The 18852-nt window shown below is 51.7% G+C and overlaps 5 protein-coding genes across 5 annotated transcripts; 4 read left to right on the top strand and 1 right to left on the bottom strand.

The window, feature by feature from the left end:
- Positions 1–83: 83 nt before the first annotated feature.
- On the top strand, positions 84–2932 carry JCM6883_001771 (uncharacterized protein; the record flags this gene model as incomplete). Its single annotated transcript, XM_076635139.1, has 10 exons — positions 84–546; positions 627–913; positions 983–1142; positions 1206–1282; positions 1367–1512; positions 1574–1777; positions 1843–2121; positions 2185–2304; positions 2370–2505; positions 2570–2932. 10 exons carry the CDS (start codon positions 84–86, stop codon positions 2930–2932), a joined length of 2235 nt encoding a protein of 744 aa, XP_076484855.1.
- Positions 2933–3358: 426 nt separating this feature from the next.
- JCM6883_001772 (uncharacterized protein) lies at positions 3359–6736 on the top strand (the record flags this gene model as incomplete). Its single annotated transcript, XM_076635140.1, has 7 exons — positions 3359–3538; positions 3647–3660; positions 3758–4449; positions 4525–4625; positions 4683–4843; positions 4906–5103; positions 5164–6736. The coding sequence occupies 7 exons, from the start codon at positions 3359–3361 to the stop codon at positions 6734–6736; spliced, it is 2919 nt and encodes a 972-aa protein (XP_076484856.1).
- Positions 6737–7359: 623 nt separating this feature from the next.
- JCM6883_001773 (uncharacterized protein) lies at positions 7360–9669 on the top strand (the record flags this gene model as incomplete). Its single annotated transcript, XM_076635141.1, has 14 exons — positions 7360–7389; positions 7518–7551; positions 7614–7634; positions 7699–7794; positions 7860–8056; positions 8123–8526; positions 8594–8769; positions 8849–8885; positions 8982–9059; positions 9134–9219; positions 9295–9327; positions 9388–9408; positions 9475–9578; positions 9640–9669. The coding sequence occupies 14 exons, from the start codon at positions 7360–7362 to the stop codon at positions 9667–9669; spliced, it is 1347 nt and encodes a 448-aa protein (XP_076484857.1).
- Positions 9670–10420: 751 nt separating this feature from the next.
- JCM6883_001774 (uncharacterized protein) lies at positions 10421–12117 on the bottom strand (the record flags this gene model as incomplete). Its single annotated transcript, XM_076635142.1, has 6 exons — positions 10421–10601; positions 10661–10771; positions 10840–11231; positions 11301–11414; positions 11479–11920; positions 11990–12117. 6 exons carry the CDS (start codon positions 12115–12117, stop codon positions 10421–10423), a joined length of 1368 nt encoding a protein of 455 aa, XP_076484858.1.
- Positions 12118–14118: 2001 nt separating this feature from the next.
- On the top strand, positions 14119–18650 carry JCM6883_001775 (uncharacterized protein; the record flags this gene model as incomplete). Its single annotated transcript, XM_076635143.1, has 9 exons — positions 14119–14302; positions 14371–14570; positions 14633–14839; positions 14899–15063; positions 15129–15518; positions 15596–15743; positions 15832–16590; positions 18395–18549; positions 18627–18650. 9 exons carry the CDS (start codon positions 14119–14121, stop codon positions 18648–18650), a joined length of 2232 nt encoding a protein of 743 aa, XP_076484859.1.
- Between the last annotated feature and the right edge of the window lie 202 nt (positions 18651–18852).

Here is an 18852-nt window from a genome sequence, read left to right on the forward strand (position 1 = left end):
GAAACCGTTGCGAAACGAGATTCAATCAGAGCGCGAACGAGTCTTTCGTTTCTTCCACTCTCCTCTCCTCGCAACTTCCATACATGCCTCGCGCTCCAACATCGAGTAGAAAGCTACCATCACCTTCCCCGCCTATCCTCGCATCAGCAACGGGGAACGAGGCTTCCTTCTCCTTCTCGACTGATCGACATTCAACATCTCGTCGACCACGGAACAAGAGAACCCTGTTCGACTCGAATCTTAGTGTTGATCAAGTAGAGAACCTCCGACGCCAATCGAGCCTCAGCACGCTTTCCCTCTCGCCTCGGAGACCTTCTACCGCCAACTCGGGATCAACAGCGACGACGAGACCTCGGAGGGGCACGACTGGACTCGCGTACACGACTCAAGGAGATGATACGAGCTATATGGGAGAACAGGAGGAGGAGGAGGATCAGGCTCCGTGGACGATGGTGGATCGAATGAGGAATTGGAGGAATGATGCGATGACCCAACATCTCTACGATTCGGCAAAGTTCTGGGGTGGAAAGGTACTCGGTCTGACAGGTGAGCACTCTCATTCGCTCCTAGCGTGTACTCAATGTGCGAACAACGAACTGACGGCAGCTTCTCTCGATTCTCTCCAGATAACCCCGACGACGCGTTCTGGCTCGCCCAAATTCACTTCCTGACGAGTCAATACGCACAGGCTGAGCGTATTCTCACCGCGTTGCGACCCGTACCCGCCTCGACTGCCTCGACTTCGACTGCCGCTTCCGCGAGTCGACTCACCGATTCGAGTCTCGCTTGTCGATATCTCGCTGCTCAATGTCAAGTACGACTAGGGAAGTGGGAAGAAGCGTTGGATATGGTTGGGAGAAGAGGAGGGCTCATGACAGAAGGAGAGAGTGGAAAAGGAGATGGAGGAATCAAGGTCAGTTTCACTTTCCTCGCCGCAATTTCAGAGAGTCAAACTGATCTCGATCGTATTCCTGCACGACAGTTGACGGCATCTGCAGCGCATCTTAGAGGTCTCATTCATATGCATCTGAAGGCGACGAATCTTGCGAAAGAGGCGTTCATGGAAGCTTTGACTCGAGACGTCAAGTGTTTCGAGAGCTTCGAGATGCTAGTAGGGAGTGAGATGATGTCGAGTGAAGAAGGTGCGTCGTCGATTCGAACATCGACTCAAAGTCAGCAGCTAACAACACACTCGTCTTACGCAGAATGGGATTTCATCCAGAGTCTCCCTTATCATTCTCAAACGGAGGAAGACGCCGAGTTCATTCGAATGATGTACACTGTGCGACTCAAGAAGGTGACCACTCCATCGCTCGACCCAATGTCCCAGTATTGCTCGCTGACTCTAATGAATCTCTCGTTGCAGCTCGCACACAATCGCGAGATCGCAGTAGCCCGAAAGCGCCTCACAGAAGATTACTCTCTTGGAGACGATCCTGATGTCCTCTTCAGCTTGGCGGACGAGATGTATAGCGGAATGAGATACGGAGAATGCTTCAAAGTCACGACGAAGTAAGCTCGTCGAATCTGACCGCATCCGTCCCATCTCGCTGACTCGCTCGTCAATGCACAGGATCCTCAACCTCAATCCCTCTCATCGTCCGACTCTCCCTCTTCACCTCTCTTGCATGCAACAAATTCCGAATATGCGATCTCGACTCTTCCTCCTCGCTCACGAGATGGTCGAGAAAGAACCGGACGATGCGATCAGCTGGTACGCGGTAGGACTGTGGTACTTCGCTGGAAAGCGATGGGAAGAATCTCGTCGGTTCTTTGGGTGAGTCTCTCGAAACCTTCAAGCTTTTCTTGCTTATCTAACAAACTCGTCTCTCTTCTGAATAGGAAATCTGTCTTGATCGATCCTCGATTCGGGCCGGCTTGGCTCGCTTACGCTCACTCGTTCGCCTTCGAAGGAGAACACGATCAAGCAATCACGGCCTACTCGACGGCCCATCGACACCTGTCGGGATCGCACCTCCCTCTCATGTTCATCGGCATGCAACATCTCGGATTGAGCAACGTCGAATTGGCCGAGGAGTATCTCTTGGCGGCGAGGGAGCTGTGTAAAGACGATCCTCTCGTCCTCAACGAGCTTGGAGTCGTTTGCGTTCACAATGCGGAGTAAGTCTTGATCTAAGCTCTCTGAACTCGCTTCTGAAGAGTTGCTGACGACAACGCTCGCAGGTATAATCGAGCGATTCAGTTCTTCTCGGAAACTTTGGCTCTCGCTCGAAACGTACAAAGTTCTCAAGCTGCCTGGTCAACAACACATCTCAACCTCGGACACGCCTATAGGAAACTACAGTACGTGCTCCTCCGAGTTGTCATCGACCGGCGTTCAAGCTGACGCATTCTTTCGACGTTCCCAGACGATATGCTGAAGCGCAAGCGTCTTACCGAAAAGTGATCGACCTCGATCCGAGAGCTGCGGCAGCTTATAGTGCACTCGGTATTGTCGAGCACAGACGAGGAAACTTTCAGGATTCAATCGCTCGTTATCACGAAGTATGGGACTCGACTTTGCGAATCAGTAGTTCCCTTCGCTGATTCGTAGTCTGGCTCGGTACAGGCTCTCGCATTAGCACCGGGGGATCCCGTAACGTGCGATCTACTCCAACTCGTCCTGGACGACGTTTCCTCGCAAATCAGCTCGAAATCATTCCCTTTCCCCGGTCTTCCCCCTCGAATCATCGACGACATCGACCGACAGGTAGCTCAACTCGACGCCGACATCCTCTCTGAACTTGACTCGTCATCGCACTCGAGGAGAAGAAGCGCTGCGACAAAGAACGGACAAGAGCAGGAGGAAGAACCTGAACTTTCAATGGCGCTTCAGACGAGGAGCGAGGAAGGGATCGAAATGAGTCTCGAGGAAGAACCAGAGGAGGAAGAAGGAAGTGAAGGTGAGACGATGGACATGACTGGGGAATAGCGGATCGAATTGTCCGAGACATTGAAAGACAGTCCACGTGAAACGAAACTCGCGATCGAAACTTTCAGCTCGAATGGCAGCGCTTTTCCCCGCGCGCGATTGCCGTGAAACAGAGAGCTTGACGAGTGACGAGTTTGCGAAGAGGACAATTCGAAAGTTGCGAACTTCGAGTCGAGCTGAAGCGCTGACCCAAAGTCGCTTCTTTCGATTCACTTCATCAACACGCTTCACGCATATCTCATTCTCTACGACTAGATCATTCCCAGTCAATCGGCTTCGCCAGACCACCGCAACATCAGAGGTTAAAGGTCGAATCGCCAAGTCTCAGTCTTCATCTCCCAACAACAAACCCTCATCCAATATCGTTACTCGCGCTTTGTATGGTAGCACAGTAGGGATCTAGCTTGTTCCGAATAGATTGCGGGTATGGCGTTCCTACGGAAATGGGGGAATTCCTCGACACCCAACACTCCGGGCGGTTCAAACGGACTCGGCAATGGAACAGCAACCGGAGGAGCAGCGACAGGAGCGGGAGGCAAGGACGGTGCAGTAGCAGCAGAATGGTACAGTGATACACCTGGAGAGCGGTACTTTGGAATGGAGAACGTGAGTTGTCTCGCTCGCTTCACAAACCGGATCAACAAGCCGTCATCTCTCTCGCGTCGTACTGATACAACTTTCGTCTCTGATACATATTCGTTCAACGTCCAATAGTTTGGCAATACCTGGTGAGTCTCCCTTGTTCCCTTTCGTCTCCCCACTCGGATTCGGATTCATTTCTCTCAACTGATTATCCGTGTCCCGCATCGGTCGATCGATATCCAGTTACGCCAACTCTGTCCTTCAGTCGCTCTATTTCGCGAAACCCTTTCGACAACTCGTAGAAACTTATCAACCTTATTCCCCTTCTCCTCCCCTTCCTCCTTCTTCCAATGCTTCCTCCGTCCCGACCGCTCTCAGCACATCTCCTTCGACTCCTATACTCGACTCCTTAGCTACAAATCCTAGTCCTCCCATCTCTTCCGCCTCTTCCCAAAACAACGCTCCCCTTTCTCGACCTCCAGCAACGACACGGCCCATCACTGGTGGAAGTCGAGGTGGAATCTTCTCTCGTCAGCGACAAGGTTCCGTATCGACAACAACGAGCGACGCTTCGAATCCCTCGACTTCTCCTCCCGTCGGCACTCCTCTCACCCACACTCTCACGAATTCTTCTTTCACCGGAGTTGGTCAACCAGTCCTTCAGAACGGCGCAATCGCTCGTGAAGTTACCGCTGCAGAATCGACCCTCCTGACAGCATTACGAGACCTCTTCTCGGCCATCTCTGCTCAACCGAAATCGATCGGAACTGTCGCTCCTCAAGCGTTCATCAATCAATTGAAGCGGGATAACGAGTTCTTTCGGAGTACGCTACATCAGGACGCACACGAGTTCTTGAACTTCCTCGTGAATGCGTTAGCAGAGATTCTAGAAAAGGAAGAGAAACGAAGGGCCGAAGATGAAGGAAGAGCGCCGAGTGAGCGACTTTTGCATTCCTGGACTCGCTTGGTCTATTCCAGCTAACTTGGGATGCGATCTCGTTCTCATCTAGGTCTCGTCGGAACGGGATTTGGTGAACACGTGAAAACTTGGGTTCATTCGCTGTTCGAGGGAATCTTGACAAACGAGACTCGATGTTTGACATGCGAGACAGTACGTTTCGTTCCAACCTCGTCACTGTGGCTATGACTGACGATTCCTCCTCGATAGGTAACATCGAGAGACGAAGCTTTCCTCGACTTGTCGATCGATATCGAACAGAATTCTTCGGTCACATCGTGTCTTCGTCAATTCAGTGCGAGCGAGATGCTCTGCCAACGAAACAAGTTCTCGTGTGACAAGTGTTGTGGTCTGCAGGAAGCTGAGAAACGGTCAGTCTCGACGATCCAAGTCAAGACTTGAAATTGCTGATTTTGATCGTGGTAACTTGCAGAATGAAAGTGAAGAAATTACCGAATCTCCTCGCGCTCCACCTCAAACGATTCAAATACGAAGAGAGTCTCCAACGTCACGTCAAGCTCACGTATCGAGTCGTGTTCCCGTTTGAATTGAGATTGTTCAACACGGCCGACGATGTGTCGAATCCAGATCGACTTTACGAATTATGGGCTATCGTTGTTCATATCGGAGTGTAAGTGCAATCGTCCGAGTTTCAGTTGTCTGCCACTGAAGGACGAGGCACTGTTTACAGCGGACCGACGCACGGTCACTACATCACGATCGTAAAATCTGGAACGAGATGGATCGTGTTCGACGACAACAACGTTTACCCGATAGAGCAATGGGAGATCAGTCGGTACTTCGGAGATACACCCGGTCAAGGCTCGGCGTATTGTCTGTTCTATCAAGCAGTCGATATCGATTCTCCCTTTTCTGGACTTCCACCTCAAGCGACCGAAGGACTTCGACCGCGAGCGGCGACGACAAGCTCGGCTTCGACAGGAGGAATCACTGGAACATCAAACGCTTCGAAAGTTGTGGAGGATCCTCCACCGATACCCCCTCTACCTCCAGCCGCAGTCGAAGCGAATCTCCCTTCAGTTCCGCCAGTCGAACCCTCTCTCGAATCCCCTCCCTCCTCCGTATCAGTCCCCGTAGCTCTCGTCGACCCGACAGCAGCACTCGAGGCACAGAAGCCTCAAGAATCGGACCCTCTCCCTCCTCCTTCGAGCGTCGAACCACCATCTCCAACACCGAACGGACTCGCACTGCCTGCCTCAGGCGAAGGATCTGAGAAAAACGGATGGTCGTTACGGGGCAGATTCACACGGACGAAATCTCAAGCCGCCTCTTCTCGATCGACAAGCGGATCCGGCCCTTCGACTTCTTCTTCCTCTGAACCGGTTCCTCCCCTTCCGAACGACCCGATACCGACAGACTTCGCTGCACCGATGTCGAGCACACGGAGGAACTCGGTACTCGCTGATCCTCCGACTTCCTCGCCGAACGGATCTCCCGCTTCTCGATCGACTGGACTTCCAGCATTCTCCTCACCCGCTCGAACAGTCTCGACCGCCTTGCCGGAAGACGATCGTTCATCGACCGTCTCTGGCTCGACCGGTGCTTCTCCCGCTCTACCCTCTTCGTTGGATCGTCGACGCGATTCTCGACTATCGACCTTGGAAACTTCTCTCGCATCTTCGAGGAGTAGTTCCGTCGCTCCGTCTCCACTTCTCTCCGCTCCTCCTACTATTCTCCCTCTCCCTTCATCACCTTCGACTGGTCCCCTCTCGGCAACTCGAAACCTCTTCTCCCGCAACAAACCTCGACCGATTTCATCCCACGGTCGAATTGGAGGTTTACCGACTTCTCCTTCCGTCGGAACTGGTCTCGGCTTATCTCCCGGCCCTCCCAACGTCGCAGACCCTTCACTCGCTTCTTCAACGACTTCGACTCTCCGCTCTGCCCTCGGAAGACGACCTTCGACCGCGAATCCAGTTGTCAACTCGTATTCTGGAGGTCCTCTCGTTTCGACATCTCATTCACCTTCCGCCCCTGTCTCGAATGGATCATCGATACCGAACGGAGATCCCACGACTCACTCGTCATCGAGCTCTTCATCGAATCAATCTCCCGCTCCGACTCCAATTCCCTCCGCTCCCCCTCCTCTCTCGAAAAAGGAAGCTGAGAAACGGTTGAAGGAAGAGAAGAAGGCTCGGGAACTCGAAGCGAAGTTGAGGGAGAAACAACAGAAGGAACAGATGAAACAGATGAAGGAGGAAGCGAAACGACAGGAGAAATTGAGGAAGAAGCAAAAGGTTTGATACGCCTTATCTTTTCCTCCCCATGATGCTATTTGATCGTTACTACTTACCTTTCCATCTCTCTCACTTTACCTTGCTTGCATGCTCTTCGCCTTACAACTTGTACCTTGATCTTCCTGATATATCCCTTGTCGATAACTTTTGCAAAGTCCTCTCTAATGTTTAACGTTCTACCATCAATAGGTTTGCCTCGTGTTGAGAGTACATCATGCTGTCGAGTCTGGTCCGTCTCGCCCTCAGTATCGTCTGATTGGAACCGATCAGAGTCACCTCGGAGTTTTCCGGACAGAGCTTCATTCCGACTTGTACCGCTTCGATCTGATTTTGAACGATCTCTCATTCGTCTCGAGCGCCAGAGAATCGTCAAAGAGAGTAGATCAAGTTCAGATCAAGCAGAATCAGCAATCCAAAAAGTTTATCGATTCGCACTCAGAAATTCTGCGAGAGACGCGAACGCTCTCTCCTCCTTCACCTTTCACTTCACCTTATCCGTACGTCGCTATACAGTCCAGTAGCATGAACATACGAGCTGACTGAGCTTATCTCGTACTCCTCCCGTTTCCTCGCTTTGCCCGTGTTGATATGGCCCTCTCCCAACGAACGTTTCCATTTCGATACAGAACATGTCCATCTCCAAGATCCACGCTCGCCAAGTAAGTCATCGAATCTTACTAGGTCATCTATCAGCTTGCACCTAGCGCAGAGTGTATTCAGGTCGCGGTTCAATGGGAGATGAAATGTTGACTCTCGCTCCTCCTACCTCCGCTTGTTCTCTCTCTAGATCTGGGACTCCCGTGGTAACCCCACTGTCGAAGGTAAGTTGTCATTGTCCTATACGAGTGAAGATTCCGAGCTGATCATGTTCTTCTCATCGCAGTCGATGTTGTCACCGAGAAGGGTCAGTTCCCTCGCTGCTATGACCCGACTCACAGTACTCAATAGGAGTCGAAACGAATTGACAGGTCTCTTCCGTGCCGCCGTTCCCTCCGGTGCTTCGACCGGTATCCACGAGGCTGTCGAGCTCCGTGACGGTGACAAGTCGAAATACCTCGGAAAGGGTACGCTTTCTACGCATTCTGACTGTCCAAAACTGCTCATTGACACCTGAGGATTGTCCCTATAGGTGTTCTCAAGGCTGTCGCTAACGTCAACGACGTTATCGCCGCCAAACTCATCGAGGCCAAGCTCGATATCACCAACCAAGAAAAGGTTGATCAATTCCTCATCGACCTCGACGGTACCCCCAACAAGGGTAAACTCGGTGCCAACGCCATCCTCGGTGTCTCGATGGCCGTCGCCAAGGCTGCCGCTGGACAAAAGGTGAGAAAATCGACTTCTTTTCCCTTTTCCGTTCGAGTCACTGACCTCTCCTACGTCTACGTTCAGGGTGTCCCTCTCTACGTCCACTTGGCCGAACTCGCCGGTGTCAAGCCTCCTTACGTCCTCCCCGTCCCCGCTATGAACGTCATCAATGGTGGATCGCACGCCGGAAACGCTCTCGCTTTCCAAGAGTTCATGCTCCTCCCTACCGGAGCCAAGGACTTTGACGAAGCGATGCAAATGGGTACCGAAACTTACCACACTCTCAAGAACGTCATCAAGAAGAAGTACGGAATCGACGCTACCAACGTCGGAGACGAGGGAGGATTCGCCCCCAACGTCAAGGGTGCCGAGGAGTCGCTCGAGATCCTTACCGAGGCTATCGAGAAGGCTGGTTACACTGGCAAAGTTCAAATCGGTCTCGATGTCGCTTCCTCTGAATTCTACAAGGATGGCAAGTACGATCTCGAGTGAGTCATCTCCTTTTCGCTCTTTCTCGTTCGTCATATACTGAATCGCTCCCTCTCGTTGTATCAGCTTCAAGAACCCCAACTCTGACTCTTCGAAGTGGCTCACCGGTGAACAACTCGCTCAAGTTTACAACGAACTCGTCGAGAAGTACGACATTGTCTCGATCGAAGATCCCTTCGACCAAGACGACTGGGAGGCCTGGACTCACCTTACCCAAAACACCAAGATCCAAATCGTCGGAGGTGAGTCGAGAAATTCGGTTTTTCTCCTTCGAGGCGACTTCTGACGATTTTTCGTCCTTCTCTCTGTTCGAATGAACAGATGATCTTACCGTCACCAACCCCAAGCGTATTCAAACGTGAGTTTCTCACTGTCGGCGAATATTGCAATTCGCTCTCATCGAATATTGCATTTTTTTCTGTATCTGACTCGAGCTCTCATTCTGAACCAACAGCGCTATCGAGAAGAAGGCTTGCAACGGTCTCCTCCTCAAGGTCAACCAAATCGGTACCATCACTGAGTCGATCAAGGCGTACGTTTTTCTCACTCAGAGACCGATTCTTTGCGAAATAAACTCAAATGTGCCATTTCGGCGCCTCTTCACAGGACTCAACTCTCCCAATCCGACGGATGGGGTGTTATGGTCTCTCACCGATCTGGAGAAACCGAGGACATCACCATTGCCGACCTCGGTAAGCAAAATCCGGTTTTTTCTTCGCGCTTGACGATTTCGCAACTTCTGACACTTCTTCGTCGCCCTCTTGCAGTCACTGCGTTGTCTTGCGGATCCTTGAAGACTGGTGCGTTCCCTATCCTTTGAGCGCATGTGTTTCATCGTATTGATCCCTTTGTGATTTTAGGTGCTCCTTGCCGATCCGAGCGTGAGTCCCAATGGCGGTCTCTTCTTCGTCCCCTGAACCATAGCTGACGCTCTCCCCCGCTCTCAGGTGTCGCCAAGTACAACCGTCTCATTCAAATCGCCGAAGAGTGCGCCGCCAACGGTCAACCCGCCGAATACGCTGGATCGAGAGGTCTCGCTCGTGGAGTTACCGTACGTTCCCATGTCTTCGCATTTGCCTGTCAATCGCTGACTCGCTTGATTCTGATCGCAGGCTGCGGACCTCGCTTCGAAAAGCCAATAAAAGGATTTTCGAGCATTTTCACCTTCTTTCACTTTGATCCGTTGTTTTGTTCTTTTGTCGAGACCTCTCAGAAACCCTTGCAATTCGTGCTCTTTCGCTATACTCCGACGTCGTCTCATTGGCGGCTCCCATCGATCGGGTCTCGCGGGAACGAAAGTAAGCCTCTCGCACAGATCGCAGGACGACGTCCGAATGTCTCCTTCGAACTCACATTCAAACAGAGCCATAACCAGACGAGGAGCTACAAGCGAGCGAACGAATTCTCTCAGACGCGATAGGTCGAGAGCTGGGAACGAGAAGTCGACCATTGGGAACGCAAAACGCGAAAGCAGCTGGATCGTCTCTTCATCGTCGTGAGGGCACCTCTGTCGCTCCGCGACAAGCTGCAATAACAACGGGGCAAGAACGTCAGGTATAGAGCTAAAGCAGCAGAAGAATGATCCTGGCAAAGCAGGAGAGAAAGTGCACGAGCCAACTTCAAGTTTGTCGCGACGGGTTTCGAAGATCGTTCGCAGAGGCAGGCATTGTATGTCAAATCGGGGAGACCTCTTCGAGAGCGAAAAGCGGGTGCATTGAGAGAGACACAGAATCTGCAGCTCTCGATTGCTCGCGATCGTTGCTCGCAACTCTCCGAATCTGTTCTGTACTGCTTCACAAAACGGATTGCTCGGACTAACAGTAGGAGAAAGGTATAAAGAAGAGCAAGTGGGAGCTAGGCAAGCACAAGCAACGACTTCCTCATCTTCCGAATCTACCTGTACGTCTTCCCGAAAGCACCAACACCAGTCCCCCATCTCGACGATGACGACTTGATTCCGCTGTAAATAGCCTTCTGGTCTTTGCGTTCGAGGAGATCGCAGAGGTTTTTGATGAGGATGCGACGAGCGGAATCGACGATCCCAACTTGTTCCAAGGCCGAAACGGTCGTAAGACTGAGGAGACAAGAATCAGTAAGCGTATCGCGAGAGTGATAAAGAAGTGAACCCCTTACCCCATTTGGTTGACGATAGGGAGTAAAGCGAAACCTTCGTCGCAGAAGATTTGGACGACTTGATCTTTCGGAGTCGGATTGACGGCAACCTCGGCAGCAGTGGTTCCACCCCTGCAGCAAGTCTCGGAAGATCAGTCGAGAGCTAACACTCTGAGCGGGAGAAGGTTGAGCAAGCTCACGTAGGAACTCCCCAGGCAATCGACACCGACTTGTCAACCCTCGTCGAGAAACCTTGTTTGAAGTAAGCGAGATCCATGTTTACCTTTTCGACTTGTCGCTTTGCTTCGAAGGCGAGTTGGAAAAGGTGGTGGAGGGTGAACGCCGTCGATCGAACGTTCGAAACCAAAACGCAGAAACTTGGAGGGGCAGGAAGATCGTTGGAACTCTTGTTCTTCGCGACGAGCTTGTTGTATCCTCGTTGCCAATTCATCAAAGCGTACCACGCGTTGAGGAGGAAATCGAAGAGACGGTCTTCTCCTTCGAATTCGATTTTGACCTTGTTCGAGTCGACAACGAATTTCGTGTAACAATCGGAGACGGTATCCTTCTTACGTTGGACGAGGTTGTCAGACTGTAGTGATATATCACAATCAGTGGGAACGATCAGTATTCGAAAGGCATGTAGCAGATTTTAGCTCACCTTGATCACAGTGAAATTACGTTCGTTGGGGGAAGAAAGAATGATCTCAGGTTCGAACCCAGTCCCATCGTGTCCTGCAGAAGCCAAAGCCAACTGCATACCGAAAAGAGCTCCCTGTACGATACCAACGTCTCAGAATGAGGAGGATCGTCGAGGGAGAAAGTAGCAAAATACTCACATCGATTCTCTCTCCAGACTTCGCTCCGGCAACTTCGGCTTGCTTGACGACCTTCGAACGAAGAGAGTCTTGTACGGTGTCGAGGATGGCGATGTTGGGTTCGCCATCAGAGTCGGTCGCCGGTTGAATCTCGAGAGGGTAGAAAGGTTGTTGTCCTCGACGCACCAAAGGGACAACGAGCACTCCGGATTGAGTCCTAACTCCATTCACCGTATGTTGGTACCTACGTTGATTGAAGAATTCGGAAGCATTGGCGGGGGTTTCGTCGCCCCAGGGTTTCGTTGCCAAGAGCGCATTCCAGAAGTCGATCCACTTCAAACCCGACTTTTCCTGAACAGCATGAGCTAGAGTCCTTTCTCCTCTTACTCCAGCCATCACATCTTGAATGATTTGCGGGTCTTTCTCGAAAACCCAACTTCCAACGTTCCAATTGAAGTTCGTCCTGTTTCATCCAATTTTCTCAGTCGTGAATCCGGGAGAGAGGGAGAAAGATTAATGAGGATTGACTTACTCGGCACCATCGGTAGGCACACCCTCGTCCAACATAACCCTAACGACTCCGAGCCAGCTATTCGCCGGAGTAAGACGGATCTTGCGGTTGTTCGTAATTTGAATGAGTTGAGCAATGGTTTGAGACATCGTAGTGATGGTTGCTTTGATCGGTGAGTGTAGTTGATCTCCGAGGGAAAGGATGCGAGGTGATCACTGAAGAAGAGATAGAGAAGAGGGAGAGAGAAGAGAGAGAGAGAGAGAGAGGTGTGATCGATGTGGGGGAAAGAAGTTGAAACTTTCGAGTCACCACGATGCTTACACTCAGTCGAAATTTTCCGCTTGCGAGTTCCTTTCAAGTTCGATGACCGATCTGATCATAGAGTACCGTAGGAACCGAGTTTACAAGAACGTTATTCTCAGCAAAGACGAAGCAACCTCGAAACGAAAAGTTGGTAGTCTTACAAGTGCGAATGGTGCATGGCGGTCGACAGCGAGGACGTCCCAGATAGACGGTACAGTATTTAGTTACCGACGCAAGGCGAAAAGGTCGGTCAATACGAGCGTCGAAGCTGCCGCCGACGTTCAGGCTGCCGCTTTCGCGAAAACACGAAGATTGATTCTGCGAGTGCATCGTAATAGCGTTGGGTAGGGCGAGTCAGTTGTAGAAACGGCCAAGTCGAGAGAGAAGAATAGGCGGGAGGAAGATGAGGAATCATCCGAGCAAGAAGGGGAGAAAGACGGGAGAGAAGAACGTACGAAAGAGACATCATCCCAGCTCAATTCTTCCCCCGCCGTCGTTTACGCACTGCCGTCCTATCTAGTCGACTTGTTCCCTGATTGTTCCTCAACAAACTACCTACTCCTCACTCAGTGTTATCCGGTTTTCGGCTGCTGGAATCTTGGGTGACCGGTCTCCACAACGCTTCGAGGTCAGAGCTTCTTGATCCGTTCTCGAGCGACTCTTCGACCTGCAAGCGTCCGTCATGAGCTGAGCAGCTCTGCACTCATCATCGGCGTTTGGTGAGGAATGTAGCGGAGATCCGAACTTGAAACCTCCTGAGCTGGTCTGAGAGCCGTAAGTCGGCGCAGCTATACTGCCTGTCTGCTGCATCAAATGTGCACTCTCCTCGTGACAGGGCGGACGATTTGTCGGAATTCGATAACACCTGAAATTTGACTGAGATCGATAAACTCCCCCGAGCTTGTGCTGGATGCGAGGTGTCACTCTGAAGAACTGAGCAGGGTTGGTCGGTACGAGCGGGTGTCGGAGGCTGATGGAGGAGACAGAGTGGTTCGATAGGTGCCAGTGAAAGTTTCGGTCCCGGGCCGCGGGTCGCTCGACTTCGCTTGCTCTTTCCCCCTGCCCCTCTGCCTCCCCTCCCTTCGCCTTGTCATTCGGTGCAGACGTCTCTTCGGACCCAAAACAGAACCAAATTCGACACAACGCAGACTATAAGCCTTTTCGAGCGGTCAACCCTCTTCTCCTCTCCCCGTACTCGTAACTCCAGCTCGCCACGGCGTAGGACGGATGGCGCTACGCTTGTATGCGTACTCGGCTGAAAGAATAGGAGGCTATGAGGACAAGACAAAGTAGAGCAAGCTGACTAGCTCTTTGCTTAGCGGTATTGAAGGTAAGCACCGAGTTTCTAACTTCTCCGTCTCTTGGGTTCGGGTGCGTGTTCGAGTCATAAGCTGAGAAGTCATTAGGAGGGACAGGTTCAAATTGTAGCGTGTAGCTTCGAAGTTCCCCTGAAATCGTCACGAACGTTCTCAGCACGTCGAATCGGAGTTGAACTTCGATAAAGGCGCACAGCGTAGCTCACGGAAGCCTACTCCTCTCGCAAGCCAGCACGAGCATGTACAAGGAGTTGACAGTGTAGCCGAGCTCGGAGCAGTCTCTCGAGTTTCGGTCCTTCTCGAAATCCCTTTGGTACGTCCCTGTCGCAGTTCTACCCAAAGCAGCTCAGGACTGACTCTGCTCATTCGGCTTCGTGCTCAGTCGCATTAGAAGTAAACCAACTTGGCGTCGGATGCGTTCCGAAAAGTCTCCGCGGAGTTTTGGAGAAAGTTGAAGGAAAGAGAGAAAGAAGGGCCACGAATACCCGCTCTCTCCACCCCGTCTCTCTGTGCCAAGACGACACTCCTACAATGACCGGATCAGACAAATACGGTACGAAGCGCCACTCACCAGCCCCTCGAGTCGACCCCACTGCTATGCTCGCGCTCGCTCGAACGCAGGCAGCCGCCTCATCCTCATCAACGAACTCGACCTCCTCTCGTCCAGCTCCTCCCGTCGCAGCTCTAGGTGAAGCACCCGATTCTTCGAACAAACGTGAGTACCTTTCGCAATGATCCAGGGGCAAGGTTGGGCTGACGCCGCAGAGGAATCGTTTTGATCAGAAACTCCGCTTCAAGTGCTTCAAGGACTCGTTCTCGACTCCGAGAACGTCAAGCCACTCATGAACCTACTCACGAGTATTGCAAGCTCTTCGGGACCGCGACAAACGAAAAGAAGTCGCGAGATGGAAAGTGCCGGGACGCCGGTGCGAACGACGACGAAGAACTCGGCCAGAGTCGCGACTTTCAACAAGAAGTACAGTGTGAGTGACAATGTGACTCTATCAGCTCGATCGTATGTCGCTGATTCCCGAAGGATCCACAGCCCGGTGAAGTTAGAGGATCAGTCGTTCAGGTTCGCATCGAAGTCGCGAAGGTGGATACTTTGCAGCAGATTCTTGAAAACATCGAGTTATATACCGAGTTGGGGGTCGATTTGGAGAAACGACGTGAATTAGTTGAGGAGGAGATGAAGGAAACGGGTCGAGCGGTATTGCGAGATCTCCGAAACAAATATCAATGGCTCAGCTGGGTAAATTTATCGATTGTTTGCGCTACACGAGACTATTGGCTGACGTTGTGGTCGTACAGGGATCTCGTTGGGAGTTAGCCTGTCTCGTCAAACATGCATTCCCGGATCAAACTTCTCTCGACTGCGCCGAACAGGCTCTCGCCTTCCTCGAGTGCTCTGATATGACAACCGTCAACAACGTCATTGCCTCGTTGAAGATCTACGTCGAAGAATTCACGACTGAGGTACGTCGACTCGTCTCCTCAACGAATCCGAATGCCGGAGGCTGACTCCGTCGTCCTCTCTCCAGGATGTCCCGATCGAGGCAGAATTTGAACTCCTCTGCAAACTCGCAAAGATCAACGAATTCGTCACAGCGCTCACTCCTCGTTTCGGTCTTGATAAAGAAATGGATCCGGAATGGGTCGACGGAGGTTCATGGCGCAATGGATTCCGACATGGTCCTCCTCAAGCTCCATTCTACCAGCTCCTCACTACTCGTTTGAAAGCTCAAGATTGGAAAAAGCTCATCCGACGTTTCAGTCCTCTCTTGCGAGATTGGTTTGAAGGGAAAGGCGATCAACGAGCGAGCACCTACGATGTCGAAGCGAATCCGATGCACATCTGGCACTGGGACGAAACTCATTCACCTTTGACGGAGTTCTCAAACGCATGCTTCGGTCCAACGCCGGAAGGACACGTAAGTCTTCTCTCTCGACTCCAAAACTGCTTTCATTCGACCTGACTTGCTCTCGCCCTCCTATCGTTGTGATGCAGTCGATCCTCATCAAACGTGCCCGTGATGACGGCGTTCTCGGCCCCTATTTCCGTTACACCGTCGACAAGGAGAACAAGGCAGTTGGTGGTCCGAAGAAAGGAGGACCTGAGCTATTCCTCGAAGCCATCAAAGAGGTATCTTCTGACGGTTAGTTCACTTCCTATCGTCAAACTCTCCGCGCTCGAAGAAGGAGATCGAGCGAAAAGAGCCTTCGACTGACTCGTTTCCGATACAGGCAAAATCCCTCTTTTCGCCTACAGTACCACCTTCATCGATGAATTGATCCTCATTGCCGCCGCCTACCATGCTGGAGCGCTCGTCATGGAAGGAAAGATCGTCACGAAAGTACCGAAGAAAGAGTCGCTCAAGAACAAGAACGGAGGATTCCTACTCGAATACATGCTCCACGGCAGCCTTCACACCGCTACTCTCCTCAACATTGGACGTGTTGTCATCGCCGCTAACTCCACCTACCTCAAACAGAAATCCGTCACGGCAGCCTCATGGTTCGCCTATCGCCTCTCCATCCCAGGTCAAGAAGAAATGAAGATCCCCGGGATCGAAGCCCACGACATCAAACCAGCGAACTTTGCTTCAGCTCTCTCGAAGAAGGCGAATACGAAGGAAGGGAAGTGTAGTCTTGATATCTTCCACGAAAACATCATTACCCTCGACTTCAAATCAATGTACACTCACTACACGAATCCATCAACTCGCTCGGAAACCTCCTCTCCTCCATCTCCAAAACGCCCCCGTCTTTCTCTCACTTCGGCTCATTCTCAAGGTAGTGAGGCTTCGGCTTCATCCGATGAAGAAGAAAGCGGTCAAGACGAGCGCAACGACGAACTCGCAACGGTCGACGAGGAACACGAGGGAATGGATCTCGCCGATGGACTCGATGATGGTGCTATCTCTGAGGAGACTTGGAGAGGCTTTGAAGCGAGATGGAACGCAATCCGTTCGAAGCACGGAGTATGGATCAAAGCCGGAAAACGTGAGTTCTCTTCGAGGTCTGTTGACGACTTTCTTCGAATCAGACTGACAAAGATCGCAAATGATTCAGCCGGAACGAGGAAGTCCTCGGACTGAATGAGCAGTCGACTGGATTGAGTCGGAGCGCGGTCGTATCTTCAAGATCGAGCTCATGAAAGTGTTCGAATCGATTTTCTTCTCCCTTGTCTGAGCTCTTCCCGCTTGTATCGCCGCTACCCCGAGCTGTGAGGACGGTTCTAGTCTTTGTATGATCCTTTGTCTGTGTACACCGTATCATGCTCTCAGGGAACGAGTATCGCGAGCGTGCGAGAGTCACTCCTCGATTCGACGTCTTTCGAACGAAACGAAGAGAACTGGCTCGAATCAACGAGCACCGGGGGAACCTGCAAGCGTAGTTGAAACGTATATGTCGAAACTAGCGTGCTCCGGCGAGTTCTGTGAACGAGGAGAGGAATCTGGCTTGTTGCATCTTTCTTCCTCTACGAACCACCATCGACCGCTGAAGCGCTCCCCGACTACCTCAGAAGCATACCGAGACAATTGAGAGTCTCGGGAACCAGGTCAGCCCTCTCTACGGTCACTCTAACGCGCGCTTCAGATGTTCATCTTCAAGGCTCCTTTCGGATGTAACAGCAACGGCTCCTAGCCCCAGAAGATTCCCCGGTAACGCACTCACAGGTAAGTAACAACCGACTCAGCCTGCTTTCGGATCATCCGGTGAGAGTCAGTGACCGGTTCTCTGAGCGCTTTTCGCTGACCTCTCCGTCCTTTTACGCATAACCGATAGTCGAGAATCCACCGTCTACGATGCGCATAGAGAGTTCCGGGAACCCTTTCTCGTGGGAGTCAAGGCGGGATAACCTGCTGAAGGCGACTGATTCGAAGTTGTCGGGTGAGCTCGTTTCGAACGCTTCCTTCGTATCGGCGCATCTGATCCATCCTTGTATAGTCTATTGAACGAGCCTCAAACTGTGCTCTTCGTGAAGTTTCCGCTGCAGCGGCGAACAATCCTCGAAACTCTCCAGATACACGGCGGTTTACGAGAGGCACGGATACGGTTGGAAACGTTAGATCAATCACTTCGATCGGGATATCCCAGGGTAGTGAGTTCCTTCTCGGCCTGAAACCATCTCCTTCCCTGACAAACCGCGTCATGCTTGTTCCGAATTTGCAGTTTTGGGTACAGCGGAACGGAAATCTTCCTCCATCAACACGATTCGATCCTCGGTACATCCTTTTGTCCTCACCAGAACACTCTCTCCTCTATTCTCCATCAGCTACAATCTACTCGGCCCCGGCAACTTCTCAGACCTTTCCCATCCACTCGATTTTCATTTCGCAAGTCGCGGTCATCATTTTCGAATTCTTTTACGACTTCGTCATATCGACGCTGGTGCGTTGCTCAACGTCAGTACGGGACGTCGAGTCGCGAAGTACCGAATGATCGTTTCAAGTTCCCCGAGAATCAGAGGGTCAGGTCGAAGGAGGAAGTTTGTGCGGGTGGAGAATTTGGCTCATGAAGAGGGGAGAACACAGCGCTCGACGCCTTGATCGGGTTCTGAGAGGGTTCGAAGGCAGACGAAGAAGGAATTGTGCAATCAGATTCACATTCAGACATGGAGAAACGATGGACGCGGAGAGATAGGTTGAGGAGGAGAGGAGTATCGAGGAGGGAAGAGGTGGAGACGCAGGCTCAACTGGGCGATCTTGTCGCACTCCTTACAAGTAGGCCCGGCATTTCTTGTTTGTTGCGATTGATCTCGACGCTGACCTTCACCTTTTTTTTCTTGTTTTTCTCATCGTAGAGGAACTGTCGGATCTCATAATCTCAACTTCTCCACTGCACAAGCCGCACAAAGGTCGCCTCCTCGACGCCATCATCCGTATCGCCGACGAGCTCAAACAAAACGGTCAAGAAGTTCTTTACGCCGGTGCTCAAGGTCTCTCCCGCGGTCCCGAGGTAAGCTCCTCCTCCTCTCAACCTATCTCAGTACACGGAGTGGACGCTGAGCTTGTCGCTACTTTCGAACGTCACAGGCTGCTCCTCTTTCGAAGAAGTAAACGCTTTTTTAACGCTGTAGATTTAGGATTTCTTGAAAACGAGTTAGCTGCAAGATCAGTTAATGTTCGGAGTCTAGCTGTTCGTGCCTGCAGAGTCGACAGGGAGACAGAACTGCCTTGCGAAAGTTTCGATAAAATTGATCCCGATTTTATTTCCCGTGAGTCCGCGCACTCGAGCTCACTCTCCCTTCCCCTCGGCGGC

This window comes from Sporobolomyces salmoneus, assembly GCF_050403485.1.
Source record: "Sporobolomyces salmoneus JCM6883 DNA, S_salmoneus_JCM6883_v1_ctg85, whole genome shotgun sequence".
In the NCBI taxonomy this organism is placed as follows: domain Eukaryota; kingdom Fungi; phylum Basidiomycota; class Microbotryomycetes; order Sporidiobolales; family Sporidiobolaceae; genus Sporobolomyces; species Sporobolomyces salmoneus.